Below are 16,261 nucleotides of genomic sequence, written 5' to 3'. Positions count from 1 at the left end.
CACAAACTCTACTATACACGCAGAATTTCAATTTCAATTACTGGAGGCCGCAACGAAGAATCAAAAATCAAATATTTTCGAATGCTACTTATCATTTATAAACAACAATAGTAAGAAAATAGACGCAGAATCGAAAATACCGGAATATATTTCAGAAAATTCAAACTACAAGTTTATTCCTGCAAGTGATATTATTGCCTTGCAAGTACTCCCCATCAACGGCAACACACCTATGTTAGCGTTTGATCCTACTCTCGAAACATTTCTGAACCTCTATTTTCGGTATAGGCTCTGATAGCGTCTTCGATTTTCTATTACTTACATTAATTAAGTAAACATGTTTAAAACATAAACATGTTTAAAACATAAACTGTATAAACATGTTCTCCGTAGTGGTTTTTTGACTCGTTCAAACTGATTTAGGTGTATTCGATGGCTGTTGGATGGTATTTGTTTCGTTCTTGGTCAAATATCTACGGATAATGATGGCACACGCTGGAACACGGTGAGTTATCATGGGGCAAAATCCACTAGGTGTTTTCCTTCAAATCCTTTCTTTCTTGGAGAATCGCTTCACGTAATCGTCTAATAACGCCCAAATAAGGACTATTATTAATTATCTGACCTTTTTGCGAAAATTCATGGCGTACAATACCGTTGTAGTGTATAAAAACCGTGAGCATCGCTTTATTTCTTGACTGAAAAACACGTGGTTCTTTTGATCCTCATTCATTCAAAGCTCTCCACTCACTTGTCTAAGGTCTGGATTGCGTGTCGTACTCATAAACCCACGTCACGGCTCCAGTAATTATGCGTTTTATAAATGTTGGGCCGAATTCAGCCTTACAAATCATATCTTTAACGATGTCGACGCGGTACCTTTTTTGCATGAAGTTTAAATCCTTTGGAACCAACTTTGCAGCAACACGGTGTAAACCCAAAACATTAACTACAGTGTCCTAAATGGGTCCATAAGCAATGCTCAAATACTCTGCCAGCTCTTTGATAATTAATTTGTGGTTATTGATAAACTTTTCTTTCGCTTCAGTTATGTTTTCATCAGTTTTCGATATTGAAGACATACCACTACGTTTGCCATTCTCGATGGAGGCAAGTTCTCTTCTGTAGCGTTCATGCCACTCGTAACCTACTGTTTTCTTTAGAGTATCATTACCGAAACAGTTTACAAACATTTCTAAGGTTTTCGCGGCATTGAATCTATTTTTAACGCAAAATTTAATACAAACCCGTTGTTACAAATTCAAATCCATTTTTAATCCTTATACCCAAGTTAGCGTAAATTTTACAAATGTCAAATAATAGCGGTACAATTTTGGTATGAATGTTAATCACAGATACGGCAACCTAACAAAAAAAACCAGAACTTAAATCAGTTGACTTAGAGCGCCACTTAGTGGTTGTTCCGGAACTTTTTGATGAAGGTGGTATATTGTATTATATATTGTACAATAAGAACAACGCTGGGAATTATAAACCGGTTTCGAAATTGCACAAGGTATCCAAAATTATTCAAGAGAAATTGTTATTCGCACTTAGTAGCTTGATGTGTCCAAACTTGCGATTTTCGCTGAATATTGTTTTGCTGCCTTTCAAGAAGGTCATCAAGTGGATACAATTTATGCTGCCTTTTTGAAAGCATTCCCGAAAAGCAAAGTGTCCCGAAGAGTTTTAGTAGATAAATTACTTGAGTAGATTAAATCTTATCTGAGCGATAAATATTGTGTGTTTGCTTTCAACAATGTCTGCACTAAGCCTTTTATCGCGACGATTGGCATTCCTCAAAGAAGCATATTGACAGCGCTGTCTTATTTATTAAAAATAAATAAATAATTGGCGCGTACACTTCTGTTAGGTGTTTTGCCGAGCTCCTCCTCCTATTTGTGGTGGGCGTCTTGATGTTGTTCCACAACATTAATGACATTTATTCCAGCTTTTCATCATCTAAGTATCTATTTACCTATATGCAAATGAACTCAAGCTATACTCTACAATTATTGATTTGCATGATTCCATCATTCTTCAAACTGAGCTTAGTAAGCTACAGATTTGACGTACTCTGAATCGTCTTTTTCTGAATGTGGTTACATGGTTTCTCTTTTGTACTTATAAGATCTACATTTCACGTCACTGCCTTCAGTTAGAGAGCGTATCATGCTAATCATATGCACGGAATGAATTCAAAAAACAATCATTACTTTTTTGCTCCGTTCGTCGAAGTTTAAAGAATTCGCTGAATTCTTATGAATCGCGTTGTCAGCTAATAAATTTAAAACCTCTGCATAATAGATTTGGCTTTTTCGCCTATATAGTATTGTAGTTTTATAGTTCGCCTTCTGAAGAATTCAATTGACTACCCTACCCTTTCGGAAAGATTAGTTTTCATTATTTCCATACATAATCTGCGTTAGGTCTTAATATTTTATATTGGAGTTTCAAAGTAAAATTATGCCAAATATGCTCCTTTAACTAGAATCCTATATAAGTTAAATGATTTTCCTTACTTGGGCCCTTCATTTTGCTCATTTGGCTAAATAAACAAAGAAAAACTTCGCGCGGTTGAGATTTTATTTACATCATGTCAGTTGACTCGAGTTTACATACCAGGGCATATGAGTACGATGCAATTATTGAAGGTGTTGTGCACTGCCACCTTCTTACTCTAAATCAGCCATTTTGAACGCCCTCCGAAAGACAAATTGTCTCTTTTAAAAACTACTTTCTATTTCACAACGATTAAAAAAAGTACTAAAAATCCTACATATGGATGTACATTGAAAAGCAAAATTGGCATTACGGAACCAGATTTCGCAATATGTTTTGCTCGTCATTCGGTTGGAAAGTTTCATTGGACAATTTTGCGTACTAATTCATTTGTATATCCAATCGCAAGTATTAATGAAATAATAGTTTAGTAAAAGCATTTCTTCAGCAGACTGCGACTTTGTGTCGAAGTACTTCGTGTGGAAGATTCATTTTCATGCTGAAGTTATTTATATTAAGAGTGTTTATTCTACAGTTTTTGTTTTTTTGCGGTACGGCATTCCAGATGATCAGCACCTATTACGCACATTCCCACACATTCCCCAAATAATACAATTTGGCTGCCTTGTGACACGGTTATGATTCCACCACACATGCTCATTGAATGATTATTGTTCTGTTTCCCCGTGCCTACACCTGTAGTTTGGCTACTGACTACGTAATTTGTGAAAGCGTTTATTTCAATACTACTTCGTGGTTCGATTTGGCAAAAGATGAAGTTAGATTAAGAATTTAAAAAGGATATTCGATTTTCTTGTTTCCTAATTTATCGCTAATTTTTAAGGACATAATTGTGATATTGTATATTATAATATGAATTTTTTTCACATTTTCGTAAAATTTCCACACATTCACTGCAAGTATATAATTTTTTTGGAATAAAACTAATAAACGATAAAATGTATTTGATTTGATTAATTTAAGTTATGTAAATATAAATAACGATAACGAAGAAAGTTCTATAAAAATTGATAATGAAAAATTTTTATTTCATAATTAACATTTCCATGAATTTCTTTATCGTAAAAGTATTATACACAATGTATTATAATGAAGCTTTTCTTGTGTTTGTATATGTGTGGTAAGTTTCCTTTCAGCCGTGATATATAAAAACTGTTTTTTTTCCGAAGACGGATATATAGTATTTTCGTATCAAGTCACTGAATACATCATTAAAGCATTCATTCAATTGGGTAAAAAAACTGCTAAAGATTATGTTATTCAGTATAATGCATAAAAACGCTCTATCTTCCGTTGTATTATGCATGCCATAATTTAGCAAAATGTAGCAAGTCTAGTACTGTTTCCCTTTAACCCTAATCCCATGTCGATGGGTCGTTCATGTCCGGCCAATTCGTGGAGAAATCATGAATTTTTTATGAAACTGCAAGTGCATGCTTCATACCATTTGCTTATGATAAGATATTAAAATAAAAATTATTAAAAAAATCTCTTCGGATATGTTTAGTTAAAGCTTGGAAGATACCTTATGATTTTTTTCTAATTTCCTGTTGGCGACATACATATATGTAGTAGAAATACGCGCCGGACGCGACATGGGATTAAGGTGCCAAAGGGATCGTCATGGGTTACATGGACTACTAAATTCTGGTAGTGAGTAAAATGCCTGCAAATTTTATTTTCTTTAAGTAAAATGTTGCTTTCATTAAAAAAATTGTATTTATCAGTTATTTAATGGTCGACATTTTGATGAAAAGTTTTTTTGTTTTTATAGTCTTGAATACATACATGCATGCAAAAATATATACGAATATGCCTCCTAAAAAACTTACCCACAACTTTAAGTTCGACAAATATTGATTCCGTAGGGTAAATGGATAACTGGCATTCATACAACCCGCGATCGTTTTCACGCACAGATTTAATTCTCAAAGACCAGTGTCCCATATGGCGCGCATGCTCGACGAGAAATCTTTTATCACTACTGTGTGTTGATAGTCCAACTGTTAATAATTGGAAATCCTTACGACGGATCCACGAAACCTTGAAATATAAACAAAAATAGGTCAAATCCCTAAAAACTTCCAAATTTATCACAAATAAATAAATCAATGAGAAGTTAAAATTACTAAACAGCAATGGAAGTTTTTACTCATAACCACTATGAGTAAATACAAAGCAATGTAGCAACCGAGTTAAATAAAATTTTCGAGTTTCTCTCTGGATTGCTGAAGTATGTATAAATGAACTGTCAAGGAACATGTATTTTCTTCTGGGTTTTGAGTCAAGTTTTCCCAAGTGAGTTGATTTTGTGGATGTCATTAGCAGATTTGGAAAGTTAGTCAGATTTTGCAATATTATCACGAAAGCGTTTTCATAAATTTTAATTTTTCTACAAATTAAAAAACAAACATTAAACTTAGAAAAAAAATAGTTTTGAAAAGAAATTAAATTTTTTACCAACTTTCTGCCAACTTCTACTTAGAAAAAAACTAAAAAATCTTTATATGCGTTCAATATCCTACTTTATTTTTATGAAAAATTACTGTTCCTTTGAACGACAAAATAGTTACGGTGCGGTGACGGGTACTGGCTAGAGTGCACTTCAAACGATTTTCATATTTCTTCGCACGGGCATTATTTAAAAGTACATACTTAAGCCAGCTGCCATTTTCCGTCATTGGCACTCACACGTCTGAATCATAACGGATTTTGGCATCAGCCATGTTCGGCCACAAAAGTTCTGTTCGGTTTCGCCAAAAAAAAAACCGAACTTTAACCAAACATTTCTTAATTATTATTTATTCAGAACAAAGTCAAAATTCAAATTGGATTTGCATGATAGCGATATGATTTGCAATAATATTATATTATAGAAATAATTCGTCATTCAACAACGAATTGGGCAACGAATATTGAGTGTAACCAGTGAGCAGTTGTTCAGTGCTTTCTATAGGTACTGATATACGACGAAGCTTGCAATGTCGATAATAGTAGCTTATAATTGCGTTTACATTACAATAAAAATTTATTCAACTATTCATTCAACAAGCTGAAATTTAATATTATCGATACTTATGTACTTTTTTTCTTGCTGCGTTTTTAATAAAAATACTGGACTTTCGAAAACTTCACGCGTGTTTAATACCAAGGCCCCTGAACATGTTCGGCTCGGTTCGACTTTAAAAATCGTCGAGTGGTTCTATAATAATTACATAGTGTTGCGTAATGTACATACAAACGCAATTTTAATTTAATTTTATATTGAATGTTTAAAATTTATTTTATTTATAAATGTATACATATATATAATTGGCGCTTACACCCTTTTTGGGTGTTTAGCCGAGCTCCTCCTCCTATTTGTGGTGTGTGTCTTGATGTTATTCCACAAATGGAGGGACTTACATTTTCAAGCCGGCTCCGAACGGCAGATATTTTTATGAGGAGCTTTTTCATGGCAGAAATACACTCGAACTGCCGACGGGCGACCGCTATTAGAAAAATGTTTTTCTTAATTTTGGAGTTTCACCGAGATTCGAACCAACGTTCTCTCTGTGAATTCCGAATGGTAGTTGCGCACCAACCCATTCGGCTACGGCGGCCGCCATAATTTTCTATCATATTAATTCCAATATTTTATTTCAAGAGCAGCTCACACAACCTTCTTAGTTAGGAGTTGGGTCGGCCACTGAAGACATTTTATACCTTAATTTTCATAAAATATATTCACTCTATAAACAAAAGAATTAAAACAAATGATTATTACAAGTTTTATAATTATTTAGCGGTGGTAGGTCAACTACCTTGTAGAAATCTTTGCTAAATAACGAATGAGCATTGAAGTAGATAATTAATTTCATTTCATATTTAATTTCTGTCTTTTAGTAAATTTAATCTTTACATTAAAATTTTCTATATTTTTCTGCACAAATAAATTAGGAGAAGCTTACTTATAATTAATTTGTAATACTTACTGTAGCTGGAGAACTTAATTTGACGACACATGGTAGGACTGCCAAGCCACCTTTTTGCGCTATAACACGTGTGTTATTTTTTGTTGTAAAATGCGATTGGCCGGAATCCCCAAAATGGTTTTTTATGGGCGTCATTTTACTAACGTCTACAAAACGACAAAGTTAAGAATCAGTGGAATTTGTCGAAAAGAGAAAGAAGGAATATTTATTATATATGCACGTTTTAATAGAAAAATTAAAATTAAGGTATATTTACAGAGTTGACAAAAAGCGAGAGGAAAATTACAATATTTAGAATTATTAGGGTAATTAAGTGCTAATGGACTTTGATGCTAGGCCAGGTATTTGTAAATTATGATGACAAATATATTGCTATTGTTGACATAATAACTTGCAAATGCCATGAAACCAGGTTATTTGCATTTAATTATGAATTACATAGCTCTGCAAAATTTTAAGCAAAAACCGGAAACAAGCAATGAAGGGGAGAAAATCCTCTTGTGTGATAAGCAACTGGTCTTTTCGAACAAGCCAAGGCAGTGCAGCAGACACAACAATCCTTGGAGTGTTCGAGAAAAAAATTTGATTAGAGGCAAACATTTTTATGTAAAAAAAAGGTTATTATGGCGTCTAACGGTATTTCCCAATTCTCCACATATATATATATATATAATTGGCGCGTACACCCTTTTTTGGGTCTTTGGCCGAGCTCCTCCTCCTATTTGTGGCGGGCGTTTTGATGTTGTTCCGCAAATGGAGGGACCTACAGTTTCAAGCCGACTCCGAACGGCATATATTTTTATGAGCAGCTTTTTCATGGTAGAAATATACTCGGAGGTTTGCCATTGCCTGCTGAGGGGTGACCGCTATTAGAAAACTGTTTTTCTTAATTTTGGTGTTTCACCGATATTCGAACCTACGTTCTCTCTGTGAATTCCGAATGTTAGTCACGCACCAACCCATTCGGCTATGGCGGCAACCCCTCCACATAGCCTAATGAAATTTCAGACCAGGCCGTTTTAATGATTCGAATTAAAACATTTTTGTCTTTAAATTGTTATCCATTCTCATAAACCTTCAGCAAACCATCTCCATATATTTTCAATAATGTTCAAATCAATCCAAATGTTTCATGAATCTCAGGATGAGAGGATTCCGACAGAGCTTTATAGTTGTTTCCTGTCATTTTGCACGTAACACCACATACACAGCTGTGATGTTGACTCAAGTACCCTTCTTCCTTTCCTAAGTCATGGAAATTTTAATTGTACCCATCTGACCCATCCCATTTACCGGGATCGCTATTTGTAACAGAACTCCAAGCCATGTGTGCAAAATCGAGGCTCCGTTCTTTCCGAAATTTATTCAGGTGCTTTTTTGTACTTTGTAATGGCGTTTTATTCCGTTCGCTCGTAAAATTGCGTGATCAATCGGACGCCAGTGATGGTTTCCCTTCATAAATTTGGGAACAGTAACCTGTGTCTGAGCCCTTTACGATCATCAATATACACGACTTCATATCGACCATGCTCCAACTTCAATGTTTTTGTTGTTGATGCAGCATAAATATTCCCCAAGCATGTACGAGGAATCCGGATATAAATCCCCGTCGTTTCGGTAACATAGAACCGACTGTAGTGGGAACATCAACTTCTTAGCAATTTTGTGCAGCTCATAAAATTTTAGTGTCGGTCTCGGTTCGACATTTAGTTAACTTGATGGCAAACAATTATTTCATGGTTGGCTTCTGCTTTACGTCGTGCATCGAATACTTTCCGATTCTCTTGTTGTAGGCCAGCTATATTTTTTTTCTCGTTTGCGTACTGCTTCTCTTTCTTCGTCGAGTTCATCGATAACCACACCTTGTAGCAGTTTTCGTGAATTGAATTCGCATCTCTAACCTCTTCTATGATCCTGAATGGCGAGTGTTTGGTGTATCTCGCGGTATACCAATTTCCTATACCTGTACCAGTTTCCTTGATTCTCACAAACTAATGATAGGTAAAAATTTCTGCCATGAAATAGCTCCTCATAAAAATATCTGCCGTTCGGAGTCTGCTTGAAACTGTAGGTCCCTCCATTTGTGGAACAACATCAAGATGCACACCACAAATAGGAGGAGGAGCTCGGCCAAACACCTAACAGAAATTCCAATTATTTATTTATTTTATTTTTAATGATAGGTAAATAGGACAACGATCTTAAGCATGGTTTTAATGTGGACATTACCTGGTGAGACACCTCTCGCAATCAAAAAATGCTGAATTTCTTCGCTTGAAGAGGTTTGAAGTGAATTCAGACAGCAATGATACATGTAGGGTTCCCAAATAAGGCTGTTTGCTTCTGCAAAGGATGTACCACTACTTCTGCTCCCGTATTTTTCGTTGGATAGAGCTAGATGATTCTTGAGAATCCTTCAGTTAGCTCTTCAAATCTATTAAAAATAAGTTTCCGCCCTCGGAAAAGAGGTGTCGCTGCTGATATTATTTTTGTATACTGGTGATTAGAAAGTATATACACCTTGAGGTCTTAATCAAAAATTCGAAGATACTCAACTACTACAATTATTGGATGAAGACGAACCCTTAATTATGTGTCTAAAGAGTTGGATGTTGACAGATCAACCGTCAGTAAACGTTTGCACGCGATGGGAATAGTCCAGGAAGCAGGTAACTGGGTGTCATATCAATTGAAGGAGAGGTATATCGACGTTTGGTGACGGGTGAAATGCTTCTGGAAAATAAAAGATTTTCTGCATCGCATCGTCACTTGCGATGAAAAATGGATCTATTATGATAACCCTAAGCGTCGAAAATGTTGGAGCGTGCCAGGTGAACCAGGTCTATCGACAACAAAAAAAAATATTCATGCTTCAAAGGTTATGTTGTGCAACTGGTGGGATCAGAAGGGTGTTATCTTCATAATATACACTATAAACCGTATGAAACTACCACTGGCGATCGTTACCGACTGCAGCCAATGCGTGTGAATCGAGATCTCAAAGAAAAGCGGGCGGAATGGGACGGTAGACATGACAAACTGATTTTTCTGCATGACAACGCCAGGCCAGACGTTTCTAAATCGGTCCAGAAATATTTAGAGGGACTCAGTTGGGAAATCTTGCCCCACCCGCCGTATTTCCCAGACATTGCAACTTCGGATTACCATCTGTTCCGATCAATGCACTCAGCCCTTATTGGAGAGCGGTTCACTTCTTACGAGAGCATCGCAAACTAGCTCAATGAATGAATCAAGCCTAAAGAACTCGAACTGGCAAAAAGATGGAGTAAAGTTGTAGCTTCAAATGGCATATACTTCACATAATATCATGTATTATTTAATTGTTTAAATAATTCGTAACTTTGCCTAAGAAAGGACAGAAACTTATGCCTATATCCAATATTACCTATCTTCCTGCTACTTATCGATCTGCTGACTACTGCCTTAAACTCAACGCACGACCTTCTCTCTACTGATTATCAATTATTGCACCTGGTCTTTGCTATGCTTTCTCCTGTGCAACCTTCTGCTTGAGCTTAACACCATCTTCATTAACAATTAGATCAACTTGACTTAAAACGTTTTTAACAATTACAAGCGCGTGTTTTATATTACGTTCCTCAGTCGAATGGAAAGTTAAATCTAGCTCAATATTGTCTACTGTAATCGATGCCTACTAATCGTCGTTGCCCTTTGTTTAATTTAACATCTAGGCTTAACATTATGGTTGTATCATTATGCATGAGGAATATGGTACAACCTGTGTCGATCAACACCGATGCATTCGTTAAAATTATCATTCTTGGAAACTGAACTATTTTTCTTTCCCGATTTTAGGTTTATAATTTGATCTGCAATGGCGATGAGCTAGATAAGCTCAAAATCCTGCTTCTAAATAACAAATATTTCAGTCAAGTACGATAACTTTTATTCAAGCCTAAAGCCAATTAAAGCCGGGGTTTCACAAGGTAGTATCCTTGATCCTATACTTTATGTAATTTTCACATCTGTCCTACCGGTCTCTAAAACTGGTACTACAGCTACCTTTGGTGACGATACATGCATTTTAGCAATCGGGGACGATGAGAGACAGCCCACTCGTAAACTTCAGGAAGATGTTAACAAAATTACTGAATGAACTACAAAATGGCGTATGAAACTTAGCGAAGCAAAATCACCTAATGTAGATTTTACAAATAAAAAAATTCAATATCGTCCTATATACATGTCAGGCACGCAAAATATTATTATTAAAAATAAAAATATCAAAATATTTAATGATTTTAGTGATCGGAAATAAGAAAGAGCAACTGTGGCATATCCTACAGACTTAGCACGATTCCCGTCAACTTACACAAATGACGAGGTAATAAAGAAGCAGTGACTGAAGAGACATCGAAATACATACACCCTTGCCGGAAGCGAGGCGTCTGCGACTCACTGTTACCCACTGTCACGAAATTGAGGGAATCGGCGACGTTGACAGCAAGATCGAGGGGTTGAAGCAACTCGTCATAGTAGACTCCACCGGAACATCACTGTCAGACGAGGATGAGGTCATGACATGATGAAAGTGAAACGGTGAAGAAGTAGTTAAAACGGTCCCAGCACTAATATCGCCCAAATATGTTGTTACCATGTCAAAGTCACCTCGGCGGTAATCGCAAGTTCATTTGTCAGTTCTAAACTGAGTATAATGCGAGTCCAAGAGGTATTAGAGGTTCGGCCGCAACAAACATACAGGTAATATGAATTTCCTACATCTTTCAGAGTTTGTATCTAGTAGCGGTACAAGTACCAATTAGCATCAGAGGATGTCAATGGGAATAAATCTCATTCACAACCCGATTTAGTACACAACCCGATTTAGTTCTTTAATACTTGAATGCGACGCCAATGTGTACGCCGAGGTACGGGGAAGCCCGGATTCCAACAAGCGTGGTGAGTGCGGTCTTGAATTTATGCTTCGTAATATATTATAAATTTTCAATGTGAGTAATACATCAGCATTTGTAACTAGCGAACGTGAAGCAAGAAATACTCGGAGCAGGGAGCTATTCAGATTTTGGATAATCTCCTATGAATCGACGAAGCCGAATTTCAGGATAATAAGCATTAAATTCTTAATGAAATCCTTAGCAGCCCAAGAAATACAGGTTAGGATAAGTATTTATAAAATCCGAAAACCAATCTAGGCCAACTAGGTTTAGGTAAAAACATTAGGACCACTGTCAAACGTGTGAATAAGGTTTATGAGGGCAGTTATCCAATAAGCAAAGTAAACTCTGCCGAAAACATTCCTTGGGGAAATAATGACCGAGATAAACTGAGAACCACCATTCGTAGGATTCAAACTAGATCAAAACGAATCGGAGGCAGGTCGAAATACAAACGCGCTCTACCTCTTTACAATGAAGGGAGTAGGAATCACGCATTTAAACAGTTATAGTCAGACGGGCCAATAATCTGGGAGAGTCACACAATAAATTAATGCAGTAATAAACACAACAAGAAAGTTATAAAGACTAGGGTATGCATGCATAACAGAAGCGATGCGTACATGTCCCACGTTATCAATGGATGTTCTTCTAGAACTCACACATCTTCACATTCATATCCAATTCGAAGGAAGGAGAGCTATCCTAAGAGCAACCAAAGCTACCATTGGTTCAAGCATTTATCAAAATCGGTAGGCTTAGAGAGCATTAATGAATAGTAGTACTCATAGTCTCTATTCTAATTCTTTGCGAGCAATTGTTTGCAAAAGCGAAGTGGGTGTGACTTAGTGCATAACTTACATTTGGATACTCTGTTCGGTACGAGGAGGCTGTGGTGTGGAAATAGTTTTTCCTCTGACACCATTAAAAATATTTGCATCATTTTGTAGCGCTAAAAGATGAAGGAAAAAATTTAGTTTTCAACCGTTATCAACCCCCTTTGTTCAAGAATTGTTGCAGCAAGTATCTGCTTATCAATACCATGGTATACCTTTATATCTCTACCCAAACTCTATTCATTCGAAGGAAAATCATTGTGGCGAAACGCGACCAAATCATCGACACCGAGATTTTTTTACGAAACACCCATCAACCAACGAAATCGACAAATATTCCTCTTTCCACCGAAGTGAAAGCTATTGAGTGAGAACTTAAATTTTTTGCCAGCGAATGATTAAAAACCAAGGAATAGATTGCATCGAAAGTTCACTTAAAATTAGAATTGCTCCACCACGAAAAAAGTGGCTAGGAGTCAGGCCTGCATAATCTGCCTGCTCCTATAAAATTAGTTCCATTATCTGAAATTATTTACTTTCGACAGCTTCCAAATAAATCGCCGTTGTCGAAAAAGATACAAGTACAGGGTTTGATTGAAAAGTAATGAGCCTTCCCGTGCGGAGCGTCTGCCAAGCGATCGACCGAATCGGCTGGTGGGGGAAAATGATCGCTGGACCTTCCCCTTCCACTAGAAACCGGTCCCAGTTCGCTAGCAACAGCAGTGCAGTCAACATCGCTCCGCGCGTGAAAGCTGTTTTAAATGTGTAATAGGATTTTGCAGTGGCGAAAATCCAAGGTCAAAACCAAGCTGATCATCTTTTTTGACTCTCGAGGCATCGTTCACAAGGAGTTTGTACCTCCAGGAAGCACTGTAAACGCGGCATTTTACAAAGAAGTGCTCCTTCGGCTGAAAAACCGCGTCGCCCGGGTTCGGCCCGACCTCGTCAACAATTAAACCCTTCATCACGACAATGCGCCGGCGCACACCGCCTTCCTCTGCACGTCTGCATTGGCCAAAATGGGAGTTCCGGTGCTTCTCCACCCTCCCAAAAGCCCAGACCTGTCCCCTCCGGACTTCTTCTAGTTCCCGCACCTGAAAAGAAAGCTGAAGGGGAGGCGTTTCGACTCCATCGAGGTGATCCAAAAAACTGTGACAGCCGAATTGAACGCGATTCCGGCGGATGAGTTTAAAAAATGTTTCCTGCAGTGGAAGGACCGCTACCAGCGGTGTATTCACGCTCAAGGGTCCTATTTTGAAGAATATTAGTTGTATAAGCCAAAAGGTTTAATAAAACTGCTTAAAAAAATAAGGCTCATTACTTTTCAATCAAACCTTGTATACAAGCACATACTTTGGTGATTCTACAAACTCTGCTTTAAAACTCAAGGGCCGGTGAAATCAACCCGAGTGTTATGATGTGATTGGATAGCATTGGAGAATCGGCACACTTGTGTTTGTTGATACTACATATTTTGAGTTCGAGTTATTTCTATCGATATTGAAATTTGGTATTACAATTTTGACAAATGTTCCCAAACTGCACAAGCATGCACCAAACATTCATCAAATTCTTCGGATAATGGGAATTCCGCCTGTCCACCAATGAACGCGCCACTCAACGTTACGGATGCTCAGCCATGACTGAAGATAGACTATAGCCTGTGTCTTGTTTTCGTCAACTAATTCACCCGAGAACAAGTTTTCAAAAATGTTTATTTCAAATCAATATATAAAAAATAGTATAATTAAGTAATCACTTTGATAATCAAATTTCTAATAATTGGAATTATTGAATTATTAGTGTGCTTATAAGTGATAATAACCCGGTGAGAGCCCGGTGGTTTTGGCTGGGTATCAGCTGGATTTTCCATTTCTTCGCTCGAATCTAGAATAGACACCGGCCAGTCCCTAGATCTACGATTAATACCTACTTTAGAGAGGTATTGTTAGGGAATTCCAAGCAGGCACTGACCGTGGATTCACTACCAGGGGTTATTTAAAAAAAAAGCGATACATTTTTTGAGGGCACGTTGAAAACGGTAAAAAAACGGGAATTATTGGCATACTAGTACAATGGGCAAAAAGTAAGGTGAATTTGGTGAATTTCGATATTCGCTTGATTGGTCGGTTGTTTCAGGGTCGTAAGCATAAATCCAAGTCTCATCTCCCGTAATGATGCGTTTGAGCTTGCCCTGATAGTCTGAAAGCATTGTTTCACACACATCAACGCGACGACTTTTTTCCAAGAAATTGAGAGTTTTCGATACCAAACGAGATTTAACTTTTCGTAGGCCCAAATGGTCTTTCCAAATGGTTTTCACAGATCCTTCTGATATTCCGATCATATCAGTAAGGTCTTTAACAGTCAACCGACGATTTTTGAGCACTAACTTCTTTACTTTATTGACGTGTTGGTCATCTGTTGACGTCAATGGTCGTCCGGAGCGCTCTAAGTCATCAACACGTTCTCGACCCTCTTGGGGTTGGTGCGTGATTACCATTCAGAATTCACAGAGAACGTTGGTTCGAATCTCGGGGAAATACCAAAATTAAGAAAAACATTTTTCTAATAGCGGTCGCCCCTCGGCAGTCAATGGCAAACGTCTGAGTGTATTTCCGCCATGAAAAAGCTTCTCATAAAAATATCTGCCGTTCGGAGTCGGGTTGAAACTGTAGGTCCCTCCATTTATGGAACAACATCAAGACGCACACCACAAATAGGAGGAGGAGCTCGGCCAAACACCCAAAAAGGGTGTACGCGCCAATTATTATATATATATATATATATAATCGAAATTGTTGCTACTTCAGACACAACAATGTAACGCGAATGTTCCCGAATCGACTGGCAACAATGCATCTTCCGAATTCGCTGCGATATCATGCCTCAAGGATATACAAACAAAAGGAAGGGAAATTACGTGTTTGTGAAGAGGAAGAGTTAGCAAAAGCCACAGAAACTGCCAAGCGTACGAAATTATACACACACACACTTTCTTACTACGGCATCTTCGGCATAAAAACGCAAAAAAACTCCATTTGAAGGTATTTTTATAATTCGCGCTTTTATAATTAAACACGCGGCATTTCGTTTTCTTTTATCTCTACATCAAAATATTACCAAGCCCTTCACTGAATATTTACAAACAAGTAACTTTGAAAGACGCCACTTTTTTTTAATAAATCAATGTTTACGTATGATGAAAAAAATTCAGAAGGTGTGACCAATATCAGACCTTTAACCGGCTCTCAATGCCATGGCGTCTTCTGCATAAAAACGCAATAACTGCATTTGGAGGCTTTATATGAATTTGTGCTTTAACAATATAACAATGCACTTCGTTTGCATTCTTTTGTTTAGTTTTAATCTCACAAACCACAATATTTCCAAGCCATTCACTGAATTTTCACAAACATGCAGTTTATCCTACTTTTGTTTGTTTTGCATTGCGAAGGGAGCTGACGTCAGAGTAAATTAACTGTTTCAATGGCGCCACCTTTAGTGTTCAATTCGCCTGATTGGACGAATTTGTGAATACGTGTAATATGAGCGGGCAAAATTCCATGGAAATTTTGAAAGAATCAGACGATTGGCTGACGTAACTGGGGTTTTGACCGCGGTCTCTTTACGAAAAAACTGAGATTATGTAGGTGATATACGAAAACAATCAACGCAGTCTACTCTTATGTTACTTCGTTACCCTCTTCACAACGACTGATTGGACGAGTTTGTAAATACGTGTGAAATGAGCGGGCGAAATTCTACTACCGAGTCCTCGGTGACGTAGCAGCCGAAGTTAGTCGCTCAATACCGCTTTCACCATAGCTGATGGCCAAACCTGGTAATATTGGACGATCTATCATTTAATGTTAAATTTTTTTGTTTGGAAGATTTAGGAAGTAACGCTCCTACTTAGAAATGAATATGATATTGACGAATTCAAAATAGCAATGTAGAAAATGAAATTACATAAAACTGAAATCTAAAA

The 16,261-nt window shown here is 37.2% G+C and overlaps 1 protein-coding gene across 2 annotated transcripts in view; it reads right to left on the bottom strand.

Moving 5' to 3' along the window:
* Positions 1–16,261, bottom strand: part of LOC129248299 (uncharacterized) — a 55,696-nt gene that overhangs the window by 27,851 nt on the left and 11,584 nt on the right. For both annotated transcript variants that reach the window (XM_054887789.1, XM_054887790.1), the window contains 2 exons: positions 6,498–6,643; positions 4,356–4,566 (listed from right to left, as the gene is read on the bottom strand). In XM_054887789.1, the coding sequence (XP_054743764.1) occupies positions 4,356–4,566; positions 6,498–6,643 (357 nt within the window). The remainder of the gene's footprint in view (positions 1–4,355; positions 4,567–6,497; positions 6,644–16,261) is intronic.

Source organism: Anastrepha obliqua, chromosome 5, assembly GCF_027943255.1.
Source record: "Anastrepha obliqua isolate idAnaObli1 chromosome 5, idAnaObli1_1.0, whole genome shotgun sequence".
Classification (NCBI taxonomy): domain Eukaryota; kingdom Metazoa; phylum Arthropoda; class Insecta; order Diptera; family Tephritidae; genus Anastrepha; species Anastrepha obliqua.
This window is presented reverse-complemented; position numbering and strand designations above follow the sequence as displayed.